At 43.2% G+C, this 13,633-nt stretch overlaps 1 protein-coding gene across 2 annotated transcripts in view; it reads right to left on the reverse strand.

The window, feature by feature from the left end:
* Window positions 1-13,633, reverse strand: part of POU2F3 (POU class 2 homeobox 3) — a 169,745-nt gene that overhangs the window by 39,886 nt on the left and 116,226 nt on the right. For both annotated transcript variants that reach the window (XM_056541907.1, XM_056541905.1), the window contains 2 exons: window positions 12,618-12,719; window positions 10,849-10,951 (listed from right to left, as the gene is read on the reverse strand). In XM_056541907.1, the coding sequence (XP_056397882.1) occupies window positions 10,849-10,951; window positions 12,618-12,719 (205 nt within the window). The remainder of the gene's footprint in view (window positions 1-10,848; window positions 10,952-12,617; window positions 12,720-13,633) is intronic.

Here is a 13,633-nt window from a genome sequence, read left to right on the forward strand (position 1 = left end):
ACAATCTTCATTTTTTACACTCGCATGTTCTTGTAGACCCCATTTTTGAATTTTTGCAAGGGGTAAAAAGGAGAAAATTTTTACTTGTATTTGAAACCCAATTTCTCTCGAGTAAGGACATATCTCATATGTCTATGTTAATTGTTCGGCGGGCGCAGTAGAGGGCTCAGAAGGGGAGGAGCGTCAAATGGTTTTTAGGGGGCATGTCACCTTTAGGAAGCCCCTATGGTGCCAGAACAGCAAAAAACCCCACATGGCATACCATTTTGGAAACTGGACCCCTCGGGGAACGTAACAAGGGGTAATGTGAACCTTAATACCCCACAGGTGACTCACGATTTTTGCATATGTAAAAAAAAATAAAACATTTTTACCTAAAATGGTTGGTTTCCCTAAAGTTTAACATTTTTAAAAAGGGTAATAGCAGAAAATACCCCCCAAAATTTGAAGCACAATTTCTCCCGATTCAGAAAACACCCCATATGGGGTGAAAAGTGCTCTGCTGGCGCACTACAGTTCTCAGAAGAGAAGGAGTCACATTTGGCTTTTCTGAAGGAAATTTTGCTCTGGGGGCATGCCGCATTTAGGAAGCCCCTATGGTGCCAGGACAGCAAAAAAAAACCACATGGCATACCATTTTGGAAACTAGACCCCTCGGGAAACGTAACAAGGGGTAAAGTGAACCTAAATACCCTACAGGTGTTTCACGACTTTTGCATATGTAAAAATAAAAAATGTACCTAAAATGCTTGGTTTCCCAAAAAATTTACATTTATACAAAGGGTTAAAGCAGAAAATACCCCCCAAAATTTGAAGCCCAATTTCTCCCGATTCAGAAAAAACCCATATGGGGGTGAAAAGTGCTCTGCTGGCGCACTACAGGTCTCAGAAGAGAAGGAGTCACATTTGGCTTTTTGAAAGCTAATTTTGCTCTGGGGGCATGCCGCATTTAGGAAACCCCTATGGTGCCAGAACAGCAAAAAAAAAAAAAAAACACATGGCATACCATTTTGGAAACTAGAGCCCTCGGGGAATGTAACAAGGGGTTAAGTGAACCTTAATACCCCACAGGCGTTTCACTACTATTGCATATGTAAAAAAAAAAAATTTTACATTTAAAAAAAGGGTAAAAGCAGAAAATACCCCCCAACATTTGTAACACAATTTCTCCCGAGTACGGCGATACCCCATATGTGACACTTAACTGTTGCCTTGAAATACGACAGGGCTCCAAAGTGAGAGCGCCATGCGCATTTGAGGCCTAAATTAGGGATTGCATAGTGGTGGACATAGGGGAATTCTACGCCAGTGATTCCCAAATAGGGTGCCTCCAGCTGTTGTAAAACTCCCAGCATGCCTGGACAGTCAACGGCTGTCCGACAATACTGGGAGTTGTTGTTTTGCAACAGCTGGAGGCTCCGTTTTGGAAACAGTGGCGTACCAGACGTTTTTCCTTTTTATTGGGGAGGGGAGGGGGGCTGTGTGGGGGTATGTGTATATGTAGTGTTTTTTACTTTTTATTTTATTTTGTGTTAGTGTAGTGTTTTTAGGGTACAGTCGCACGGGCGGGGGTTCACAGTAGTTTCTCGCTGGCAGTTTGAGCTGTTGCAGAAAATTTGCTGCAGCTCAAACTTGCAGCCCGATACTTACTGTAAGCCTCCGCCCATGTGAGTGTACCCTGTACATTCACATTGGGGGGGACATCCAGCTGTTGCAAAACTACAACTCCCAGCATGCGCTGACAGACTGTACAAGCTGAGAGTTTTAGTTTTGCAACAGCTGTAGGCACACTGGTTATGTATCACTGAGTTTGTGACCTTACTCAGTGTTTCAAAACCAGTGTGCCTACAGCTGTTGCAAAACTACAACTCCCAGCATGTACGGTGCATGGTGTAAGGTGACTGCTGGGAGTTGTAGTTTGCAACAGCTGGAGGCACACCGGTCGTGAAACACTGAGTTAGGTAAAAAAAAAAAAAAGAAAATGGGTATCACAACCAGTGTGCCTTCAGCTGTTGCAAAACTACAACTCTCAGCAGTCACCGACAGCCAACGGGCATGCTGGGAGTTGTAGTTATGCAATCAGCAGATGCACCACTACAACTCCCAGCATGCACTTTAGCTGTTTGTGCAAGCTGGGAGTTGTAGTTATACAACAGCTGAAGGTACACTTTTCCATAGAAAAAATGTGCCTCCAGCTGTTGCAAAACCATAAGTCCCAGCATGCCCATAAGGGAATGCTGGGAGTTGTGGTGGTCTGCCTCCTGCTGTTGCATAACTACAGCTCCCAGCATGCCCTTTTTGCATGCTGGGAGCTGTTGCTAAGCAACAGCAGGATGCTGTAACTCACCTCCTACTGCTGCTCCATCGCAGGACTGTCCCTCGCCGCCGCTGTCGCTCCTGGGGCCCCGATCCCAACATGGACGCCGGGGATCGGGGTCCCCAGCACCCGGGGTCGTCTTCCCGCACCCGCTCACGTCCTTTGTTAGAGGGGCGGAGCGGGTGCGGGAGTGACACCCGCAGCAGACGCCCTGATTGGTCGGCCGGTAATCCGACCAACGAATCAGGGCGATCGTGAGGTGGCACCAGTGCCACCTCACCCCTGCAGGCTCTGGCTGTTCGCGGCCGTCAGAGACGGCCCCGAACAGTCAGTAATTCCGGGTCACCAGGTCACTGGAGACCCGATTGACCCGGAATCGCCGCAGATCGCTGGACTGAATTGTCCAGCGATCTGTGGCGATCGCCGACATGGGGGGGGGGGGGGGGGTGCATAATGACCCCCCCTGGGCGATATGCCGGGATGCCTGCTGAACGATTTCAGCAGGCATCCGGCTCCGGTCCCCAACCGGCTAGCGGTGGGGACCGGAATTCCCACGGGCGTATGGATACGCCCTGCGTCCTTAAGGACTCGGAATGCAGGGCGTATCCATATGCCCTGCGTCCTTAAGAGGTTAAAGGGGTATTCCAGGCAAAACCTTTTTTTTTATATATATCAACTGGCTCCGGAAAGTTAAATAGATTTGTAAATTACTTCTATTAAAAAATCTTAATCCTTCCAATAGTTATTAGCTTCTGAAGTTTTCTGTCTAACTGCTCAATGATGATGTCACGTCCCGGGAGCTGTGCATGATGGGAGAATATCCCCATAGGAACTGCACAGCTCCCGGGACGTGAGTCATCAGAGAGCAGTTAGACAGAAAACAACAACTCAACTTCAGAAGCTAAGAACTATTGGAAGGATTAAGATTTTTTAATAGAAGTAATTTACAGTTGATATATAAAAAAAGTTTTGGCCTGGAATACCCCTTTAATCTTCCCTGAACCATAGCTTGACAGTGAAGAACAATTTCTCCCGGATTTCCATGTCGCTAATAGCATTGAACATGGCTCTAAGGGTAACAAAAGCAGAAGGAGCAGGATCATAGCCCATAGTTATGTTATGCAGATAAGATAAAAACAGGTAAGTTGTTCCTATATTGGAATTTATCAGAACTACTATTGATTGCAAATTCGCTACATTTATTTATTATTATGCATTATTTATTGTATCCCTATTCATCAATGTATGGAAAATATAAGGCCACAATGGGTTTTCAATTATGGCATTGCACCGTAATACTATCAGTTGTCTTCTGCAGAATGTAAATGGGATATTCACCAGTCCCCTTATGAATAATACCAAGGTCGAACTTCCAAAGTTAGTGGGATTAAGCGGCGCTGACCAGGAGTGGACACGTGGAGTAGGTAAGAGAAGGATTTATTTAAAATGATGCAACGCGTTTCACCGTGCAAGCTTGGTGAAACGCGTTGCATTATTTTAAAATAAATCCTTCTCTTACTTACTCCACGTATCTACTCCTGGTCAGCGCTGCTGAATCCCACTAACTTTGGAAGTACGTTCTTGGTATTGTTCACCTGGCTGGGAAGGCTGAAGACTGGCCTCTTCATTCTACTCACTAACGCTGACCATTGTTGTGTGTGAGTTCACACAACCAAACCGCCTTTGGTAAGGGTTGATCCATTACTTGCTGTTTGAACCCGAGACCAGCGGTATTAAGCAATGGAACGCTCTTTCTTTTCTTTTCTTTTTAGCCCTTATGATTAAAGGGGTACTCCGCCCCTAGACATCTTATCCCCTATCCAAAGGATAGGGGATAAGATGTCAGATCGGCGTGGTCCCGCTGCTTGGGATCCCCGGGATCCCCGCTGCGGCACCGTGCTCTCATTACAGCACAGAGCGAGTTCGCTCTGTGCGTAATGACGGGCAATATGGGAGACGGAGCAGCGTGACGTAATGGCTCCGCCCCTCGTGACATCACGGCCCGTCCCCTTATTGCAAGTCTATAGGAGGGGGCGTGACGACCGCCACGCCCCCTCCCATAGACTTGTATTGAAAGGGGCGGGCCGTGACATCATGAGGGGCGGAGCCGTGACGTAACAATGCTCCGGCTCTTGTACTGCCCGTCATTACTTGCAGAGCGAACTCGCTCTGTGCTGTAATGAGAGCGGGATATAGTACAAAAGACAATGAGCAGACAAAGGCAATTAGTGGAAGACAACATGTAAAACAAGGCAAAACTGTCTAAAGCAGAAAACTCTAAAATCCGCCATAGAAAATGGATACATAAAAGTAAAATGAAACAGGCAAAAGAATCAGACAGACAAAGAGCACAAGGGCAGCAGTAACACTGTTCCGGAAACCTCAAAAATGATCTCCTTAAATATTCTTCAGGAAGAGGGACAACACCCCAAAGCCAGACTAAAGTAAATTCCAGGCATGAATCCATTAGTGCTGCCACCAATTGGCTCCACAATACAAAGTAAAAAAAAGATGACAAGGCAGGAGTTCTCCTGAGAGGCAAAAATCATCTTACTTTAAATATTTTAATAAATACTTTTACTTGCACTTAGGTTCTGTTCACAATTTTGGTTTCTGTTTGAAGTAAAAAGAATAGCTTGTAGGACATTCTCCATCCAAGAAAGAAACAGGTACTTCTCCAATTCATTCTATAGAGGATTCGGGATGGTCCAGTCACCAAAATGGGGTTAGTGATACACTAGCAATGTTAGGCAGTTGTCAGCATTTTATGGGATTTAGTGCACTTAAAACTTGAGGTGCCTGGGTAGCAAAAAGGGTAAAGAATTTTTACAATCAGAGAAGACATCACCTGGGAGTCACTGGTTGTAATTGTTATGTATTCTGCCTATGACTATGATAACTTATTGATGTATATACCAATATAGTCAATGTGGTGATACTCTGCAGAGCATGTGTCCAGATGGTATATGAGATGGTTACTGTATGACGTAGTATGGTTAAGTCAATATGGTGCTAATATTAGTTAGTGTTATTCAGTCATTATATTGTGGGAATAATTTATTTAAACTGAATATGGCAATAGCATTATATATTAAATATAGTTCCTTTGAAGGGTTATTCTGGAGAATAAAAATTATTTTCAAATTAGCTGGGGTCAGAAATACAGATCTGTAAATTACCTTTTATTTAAAAAGTTCCAGCCTTCCAGTACTTACCATTTGCTGTATGTACAGGAAGATGTTATGTAGTCTTTCCTACACAATGTTCACTGCTGCCACCTCTGTCCATGTCAGGAACTGTCTAGAGCAGGAGAGCTTTGCTCTGGAGGTTTGTTCCTACCCTCAACAGTTCCTGGCACAGACAGAGGTGGAAGCAGGGCCCATTGTGTCAGATTGGAAAGCTCTAGAACCTAAGTCTTCAAAGTGTGGGCTTTCAGCTGCTTCAAAACTACGACTTCCAGGCATGCTGGGTGTTGTAGGTGTGCAACATCTGGAGGTCAACACTTTGGAGACCACTGCTCTAGAATTACTTCATCCAGTACATACAGCAGCTGATAAGTACGGGAAGGCTTCAGGTTTTTAAACAGAAGTCATTTACAAATCTAAATACATTTCTGGCACCAGTTGATTTGAAATTTTTTTTCTCAAATATCCCGATTTATATTTGACATGGAGAGTCCATTAGGAAACAGTGGCATTTTAAATAGTTCCTAGTTCATTCTGTACTGTTTGCCTTTAGATCACATATATACGTACTATTGCAGACTCCACACCGAATGCATTGCTGTCTATCAGACAGCGCATTCCAGAACAGTCCTGAGCTCCGCATTCATTTTGGATATGTTAAAATTATAATGTATACAAGTTCAATGTAAACACTGAACCTAAACTTATATTAAATATTAAACAGTATATTGTAGATTTCTTAGTTCCTCTAGTGGTGACTGCAGGTATCCATATTTATGTCAACTCAATGGGGCAGAATTATTTCTACTAATCCATAGCAGAAACTAGACAGACTGCACACAACTTATCATAGTGTCTCATGTTGTCTGTAACTTTAGTGCATCTTTAGACGACCTAGATGTCTAAATGCCGTTTCTATTGGACAGTTATTGCCTCATGAAAAAGGCTTAGTGGTCAAAGGTTAATGAGCAAATGCCTGGTTTTCAGCTGAATGCTAAATGTTCTCTGTGTGGACGAGCCCCTAGGAGTCTGAAGGAGGAGGGGAAAGATGGGTCTAGGGGGACTTAGGGATCATCAGGAAGACAGTTCAGGGGTGGGATTCTGCCAAACAGATAAAACAGTGTGTGGCAGTATTATTTTTCAGGGGCATGATGTCTGGCAGGATTATATTTGGTAACACAGCGTGGCAGGGTTAAATTTAGGGGGCACAGTATCTGGCAGGATTATAATGATTATTCATATGTCTTCATACAGAAGATGAGGATCTGCTGACAAATTAAAGGGGTACTCCGGTGGAAAACATATATATATATATATATATATATATATATATATATATATATATTTTTTTTTTTTTTTTTTTTTTTTTTTTTTTTAAATCAACTGGTGCCGGAAAGTTAAACAGATTTGTAAATTACTTCTATTAAAAAAATCTTTACCCTTCCAGTACTTTTAAGCAGCTGTATGCTACAGAGGAAATTATTTTCTTTTTGAATTTCTTTTTTGTCTTGTCCACAGTGCTCTCTGCTGACACCTGATGCCCATATCAGGAACTGTCCAGAGCAGCATAGGTTTGGGATTTGCTCCTGCTCTGGACAGCTCCTGACATGGACAGAGGTATCAGCAGAGAGTACTGTGGACAACACAAAAAAGAAAAGAATTTCTAAAGAAATTCAAAAAGAAAAGAATTTCCTCTGTAGCATACAGCTGCTAAAAAGTACTTCAAGGGTAAAGATTTTTTTAATAGAAGTAATTTACAAATCTGTTTAACTTTCTGGCACCAGTTGATTTAAAAAAAAATTTTTTTTTCCACCGGAGTACCCCTTTAAGGAACCAATGATGTCCAGACTTCAGACTCTGGAGAGGATGATGGAGCTGTAAGAAGACATGGCGTTTGGACAAGATGTCATTGTGTAGTCTCCTGACTGCCCCATCACTTGTGAGTTCTGACGTGATGATGGATAAAAACTGTAACCCATTTATGGCTCTCCAGCTGTTATAAAACTACAACTCCCATCATGCTTAAAGTTCTCCATGCATGATGGGAGGGAATGTAGCTGTGCAACAGCTGGAGAGCCACTTGAACCAAGATGATTTTTAATTATGCAGCCTATTTTATTCTGGTGGGGTCTGACTTCTGCACCTCCACACAGCAGTGTCCAGGTCCTGACAGCAACCGCCCCCCCCCCCCCCCACTGGCATGTTTCAACTGCTACATGTGCTCTTACTCTGAAAATGACCAACTATTATTACCATCTGAGATTAGCGAATCATTTATTCCATAAGTTCCATAAGCAACACCTTATTTTCTGGCCACCAACACAAAATACTATGATAATGCCCCTCCCAAGACTATACTCTGGATCCGCCCCTGGAGAGACGGCAGAGGAATGTCATCTCACAGCCTCTGCGGCTCTGCACTCTCCTCGAGTCTCCGACCAGCGGCCATCACCAGTGTAAAAAGCAGGTCAGGTCCATCATTCAATCCCAGTGGCCGGACCTGGCTGCACAAAGATATATTGTCAGTCACTGTATACCACCAATGACTGTGCTGAGCCCTCTGCCCTGTTTGGCCTATATATTAGCCAACAAGTAATAGTGCAGCACTCCATGGTAGCTCAAGCAAAAAAGGGAGTTTATTCCCCACATGTTACCAATAGCAACGTTTCAGCTCAACACTAGAGCCTTTTTCAAGCATAGTGACAATCATCAAGTAGGGGGTTTATATACCCAATCACATAGTACATCCAATAAAACCAATTAACATCAATAAAGTGCTGCTTTTGTCAAATTTTTTTATGGAATAAATTCACAATTTTTTCACTTTATGGAAAGCTGCACTGGCCTTTATTTTTATTGATGGAGAAGAATTGATGGACTTGATTCTTTTCAGTTGCCTGCACCCTTCATTTGGACATTACTCTCGCTAGAGTGCTGTTACTTTTCTATTCTCTCTCTTTTCTCTCTCTCTTTTCTTTCTCTCTCCCTCTCCCCCCTCTCTCCCCTCTCTCCCCCTCCCCCCTCTCCCCCTCCCCCCTCTCTCTCTCTCTCTCCCCCTCCCCCTCTCTCTCTTTCTCTCTCTCTCTCTCTCCCCCTCCCCCCCTCTCCCCCTCTCTCTCTCTCTCCCCCTCCCCCCCTCTCCCCCTCTCTCTCTCTCTCTCCCCCTCCCCCCCTCTCCCCCTCTCTCTCTCCCCCTCCCCCCTCTCCCCCTCTCTCTCTTCCCCTCTCCCCCTCCCCCCTCTCCCCCTCTCTCTCTCCCCCTCTCCCCCTCTCCCTCTATATATATATATATATATATATATATATATATATATATACATATATATATATATATATATATTTTAGTGTAGCCAAGGCAGTGGAATCAGCACAGTCAATGTTCATATGCCTTGCAGTATTATGTCACTGTCTGTATAACATTGACTGTGCCCACTGTCCTGGCTGGCCTATACTACATACATAAAAAAAGTCAATAAATAAATATATACAGTATGTAATTGTCAAATAATAATGGAAGTGAACAATACAGCCATGTGATTCATATGGCTGTTCATTCTCGACCATTGGGCAGTGTAAGGCTAAGTTTCTACTTTTTTTTGTCCTGCTTTTTTTGGTTTGAGTAAAACGCAAGAAAAAAATGCCAGAAAAAACGGCAGTGCAATTTCCTGCGTCTGGCGTTTTTTCTGGCGTTTTTTCATTTGTGTGGAAATTGGACCTTGGCAGTATTTTTTGGTACCCAAGATTTGTTGGGTACCAAAAAAAAAAAAAAAGGATGCAGTAGTGATGTAAAAAATTTTATTTAATGACATTTTTATTTTATAACAAGATTTTTATTAATTGTTAATAAAGTGTGTGTTTCACTTTTTTCTCAATTTTTTTTTATTTTTTAGGTAGTACTACTACTCCCAGCATGGAACAGACTGTTCTATGATGGGAGTAATAGTACCTGTACTAATAGACATATCGCCAAAACAAGTAGAAACATAGCCTAAAGGCTGTAACAATTGTTGGTCAACTTGTACGTAGTTGATCGATCATTGAATTCCTCAGTTGTCTGCCCATCTAAAATCAGTTTTGAACACCTGTTGCCTTACTATATGTCACAAATGTGTGGCACAATTTTTGGTGCATGATGTTGCACGAAGGCTATGCCCTATTTCCCATTATGGCATACTCCTTTTGTAAAGAACCACAGCCCTTGTCGAGTGACGCACAAATATGTCTGGAAAAACCCTCATAATAAACAACGTGCCACTTTTTGTGGAGCAAATTGTGCCCGAAATTTGGCACATTTGTTATAGTAAATCTGCTCCTATGTTTATGGAGCGGATTTGAAGATTTTACATGAATCAAACACAGCTTAAAGGGGTACTCCTGTCCTAAGACATCTTATCCCCTGCCGCTGGGGACCCCCGCAATCTTGCATTCAGCACCCACCTCTTTGAGCTGCACGCTGTGCTGCCAGCTCACAAACTGCCGACTGCCGACCACGGGGCAGGTATTGTGACGTCACGACTCCGCCCCTGTGTGACGTCACGACCTGCCCGCGCTATGCAAGTCTATGGGAGCGTGACGTGGCCTGTAGCTCAAAGAGGTGGGTGCCGAATGCAAGATTGCGGGGGTCCCCAGGGGCGGGACCCCCGCGGTCAGACATCTTATCCCCTATCCTTTGGATAGGAGATAAGATGTTTTAGGGCCAGAGTACCCCTTTAAACTGCTATAAACTACTATAAAAATACTCAGCCCACACGTTTTAAAGTGGACATTCCCTTCAAGATGATATGAGAACTTTATTTTTTCTAAACCGCATCGCATATTCTTAATATATTTATTTTTTGTCTGTTAGTAAAAATATTTGTATAGTTTAAATAAATATTTAATGAGTCTGTGTACATTGCTTGAGCAACGATATGAGCCAAACTTGCATATATTAATAGATGTCTATTACAGATTGTTACGGTAAGCTTTAAAAAAAAATATTTGTATGACAATTCCTAAACCCTATGTACCATATGACAGACATAATTAGTTTTAATTACCTTTTGTCTCAAGTATTATATACTGTAAGCTCAAGTTAGTTACAATATGATGCATATACCTCAGGTGAATATTTAAGGGTCCTCTAAACTTGAAGGCAGTGGGTTATAAGTGCATACCAAGGTAATATCTGCAGAAATGTGTGTTATACTGTAGTGCTCATGGAGCAGACGTGTTTTGAATTCATCATTAATCCTATTGAATAATTCTACACTCCTCCTCTCCCCAACATCAAATAGAAACTTAAAATAGAAAAATTGTCTGTATATATCAAAAAACAGCAAATGCATGATAAGCCAGAAATATTACCTTGCTGGACAGGCTGTGACTGTGTAAGCAGAAACTGGGAAGATGGCTGTAAGTGACTGGGGACCAATACAAGTTGCTGGAGGGAATGTAAAGATGTCATATCCTGCAAAGAAGAAATATAGATTTTTCACATTCAGCAATCACTGTGGATGCAATGAGTGTGCCTAGATATTGATAGGTCCTACTGAAGATGTGTGATTGAGACCTAATTTACCAAATCATCAACCTGCTACTTTGAATCTTAAAGGGGTACTCCGGCGCTTAGACATCTTATCCCCACGGCTCCGCCCCCGTGTGATGTCACGGCTCCACCCCTCAATGCAAACCTATGGGAGGGGGCGTGTCACGCCCCCTCCCATAGGTTTGCATTGAGGGGTGGAGCCGTGACATCACACGGGGGCGGAGCCGTGGCGTCACAATGCTCCGTCCTCGTGATCGACAGTAATCAGACCCGGAGCGAACACGCTCCAGGGACTGATTTTAATGGGGTGTGGCGTTCAAGATCACGGGGGTCCCCAGTGGCGGGACCCCAGCGATCAGGCATCTTATCCCCTATCCTTTGGATAGGGGATAAGATGTCTAAGCGCCGGAGTACCCCTTTAAGAAACATAGGAATAGTATTTTCCTGTTGACAGATGACTCATTGTAACAGGGGTTGACCATGGCCTGATGACTTGTCCTTTGGAGAAGATGCCTGTTCTCCATCACTGGTCACATCATATATAAAACATGATCATGGGGGAAAAAAATCTTTTTTTTAGCTCAGCATGCAACACAAAGTTTCATGGTTCAAGTCTCTTTAAAGGGGTATTGCACCCCTAGACATCTTATCCCCTATTCAAAGGATAGGGGATAAGATGTCAGATCGCTGCGGTCCTGCTGCTGGGGACCCCTGGGATCCCCGCTGCGGCACCGCGCTATCATTACTGCGCAGAGCGAGTTCGCTCTGCAGGTAATGATGGGCAGTACAGGGGCCGGAGCATCGTTACATCACGGCTCCGCCCCTCGTGACGTCACGGCCCGCCCTTTTCAATACAAGTCTATGGGAGGGGGCGTGGCGGTCGTCACACCCCCTCCCATAGACTTGAATTAAGGGGACGGGCCGTGATGTCATGAGGAGCGGAGCCATGACGTCATGCTGCTCCGTCCCCCGTATCGCCCGTCATTACACACAGAACGAACTCGCTCTGTGCTGTAATGATAGCGCGGTGCCGCAGCGGGGATCCCAGGGGTCCCCAGCAGCAGGACCGCGGCGATCTGACCTCTTATCCCCTATCCTTTGGATAGGGGATAAGATGTCTAGGGGCGGAGTACCCCTTTAAGTCTGCATCCACTTATGCTTGACCAACAGATAGCAGACATGTTGACTCTCTTTAACCAGATATTTGATGTAACATTTAGATGACCACAACTATGGTTATAATGCTGTAAAAGAAGCAAAAGAGAACATACACAAAGAGGAAATGAGGAGGAGAAAGGCAGGGGAAAAAATTCAATATACAATGATGTGCCAAATAATAAACTATTAGGTAAAACTACTACCAAAAAGGACTTGGGGGTACTGATGGACAGTAAGTTCAACTTTAGTGACCAGAGCCAGGCAGTGGCTGCCAAGGCTGTTCAAGCAATGGGATGTATAAAGAGAAGCATAGAGGCTCGTCACAAGAATTGAATGGTGTAATTATATAACTATTAAATTAAAATTGAGAGAATGAAAAGAGAGTATCAAAAAGCAGAAAAGACTGAATGGAGGATGAATACTGACTTACCCCAGGCATTTGCCCTCCACCCATTATGGACCCTTGAGAGAGATGGCATGGTCTATGGGGTATTCCAGACTGCAATGTCTCAGTAAAATCTTCTGTTTTAATCTAGAACATATGGAAAGTTAGCTAGGAACAGTTCTTAGGAGCTGCAATGAGAACTACAATTTACGCATGTAAAAAGAAATAGCATTTTCTGGTTAAAAGTTACTTGTATGGGACAAGGTTCTAAAAGACATACAAAAAAACCCCGAAAAGAACAAACAGAAACAGATTTTGGGGGTGTAATTAATACTAAAGCAATAGTGTGAATTTTGCTTGTCATGACTCTGAAGCCCCAATGTTTTTTTTCACACATTCCTTCCGTAAACTGCTATAAGTAAGTTGCTAAATCTAAATCGTTTGTGTGTAGAGAAGGTAATATTCTTCATATCCAATTGACTACCAGCAAACAATTGACTTTTGCATTTTTAGCAAACAAAAAAAAAAAAAAAAAAAAACAACCAACACTTAAAATACCATCAAAACAATAAACGAGACATGTTTTGTAGAGGGGACGTGTTATCTAGAGTCCTTGTAAAATATTTATTTTATTTTAGCCTGTTTGAGGCCTAGTTTTTGTGTGACTTCTTGTACTTTCTAAATTTACATTGGTTTATGGGTTCCATGTATGAATACTCTCAAAGTAATGGCAGAACAGATCACTTTGTTTCCATTCCAACTATGCCACATTGAGTTTAATGACCATTGCGCCAGAACGTGCAAATTTGTTATGCCAGTTTCCTGGTATTAGCATTGATAATTTTCCCCTTGTATGACTATCATTCATAGTTTTAATCCATTGGTATAGATAGTACACCCCTGTGGTATAGCTATTACACCCCTGTGGTATAGATAGTACACCCATGTGGTATAGATAGTACACCCCTGTGGTACAGATAGTACACCCCTGTGGTACAGATAGTACACCCCTGTGGTATAGATAGTACACCCCTGTGGTATAGATAGTACACCCCTGTGGT

The sequence above is a fragment of the Hyla sarda genome, chromosome 10 (assembly GCF_029499605.1).
Source record: "Hyla sarda isolate aHylSar1 chromosome 10, aHylSar1.hap1, whole genome shotgun sequence".
NCBI lineage: Eukaryota > Metazoa > Chordata > Amphibia > Anura > Hylidae > Hyla > Hyla sarda.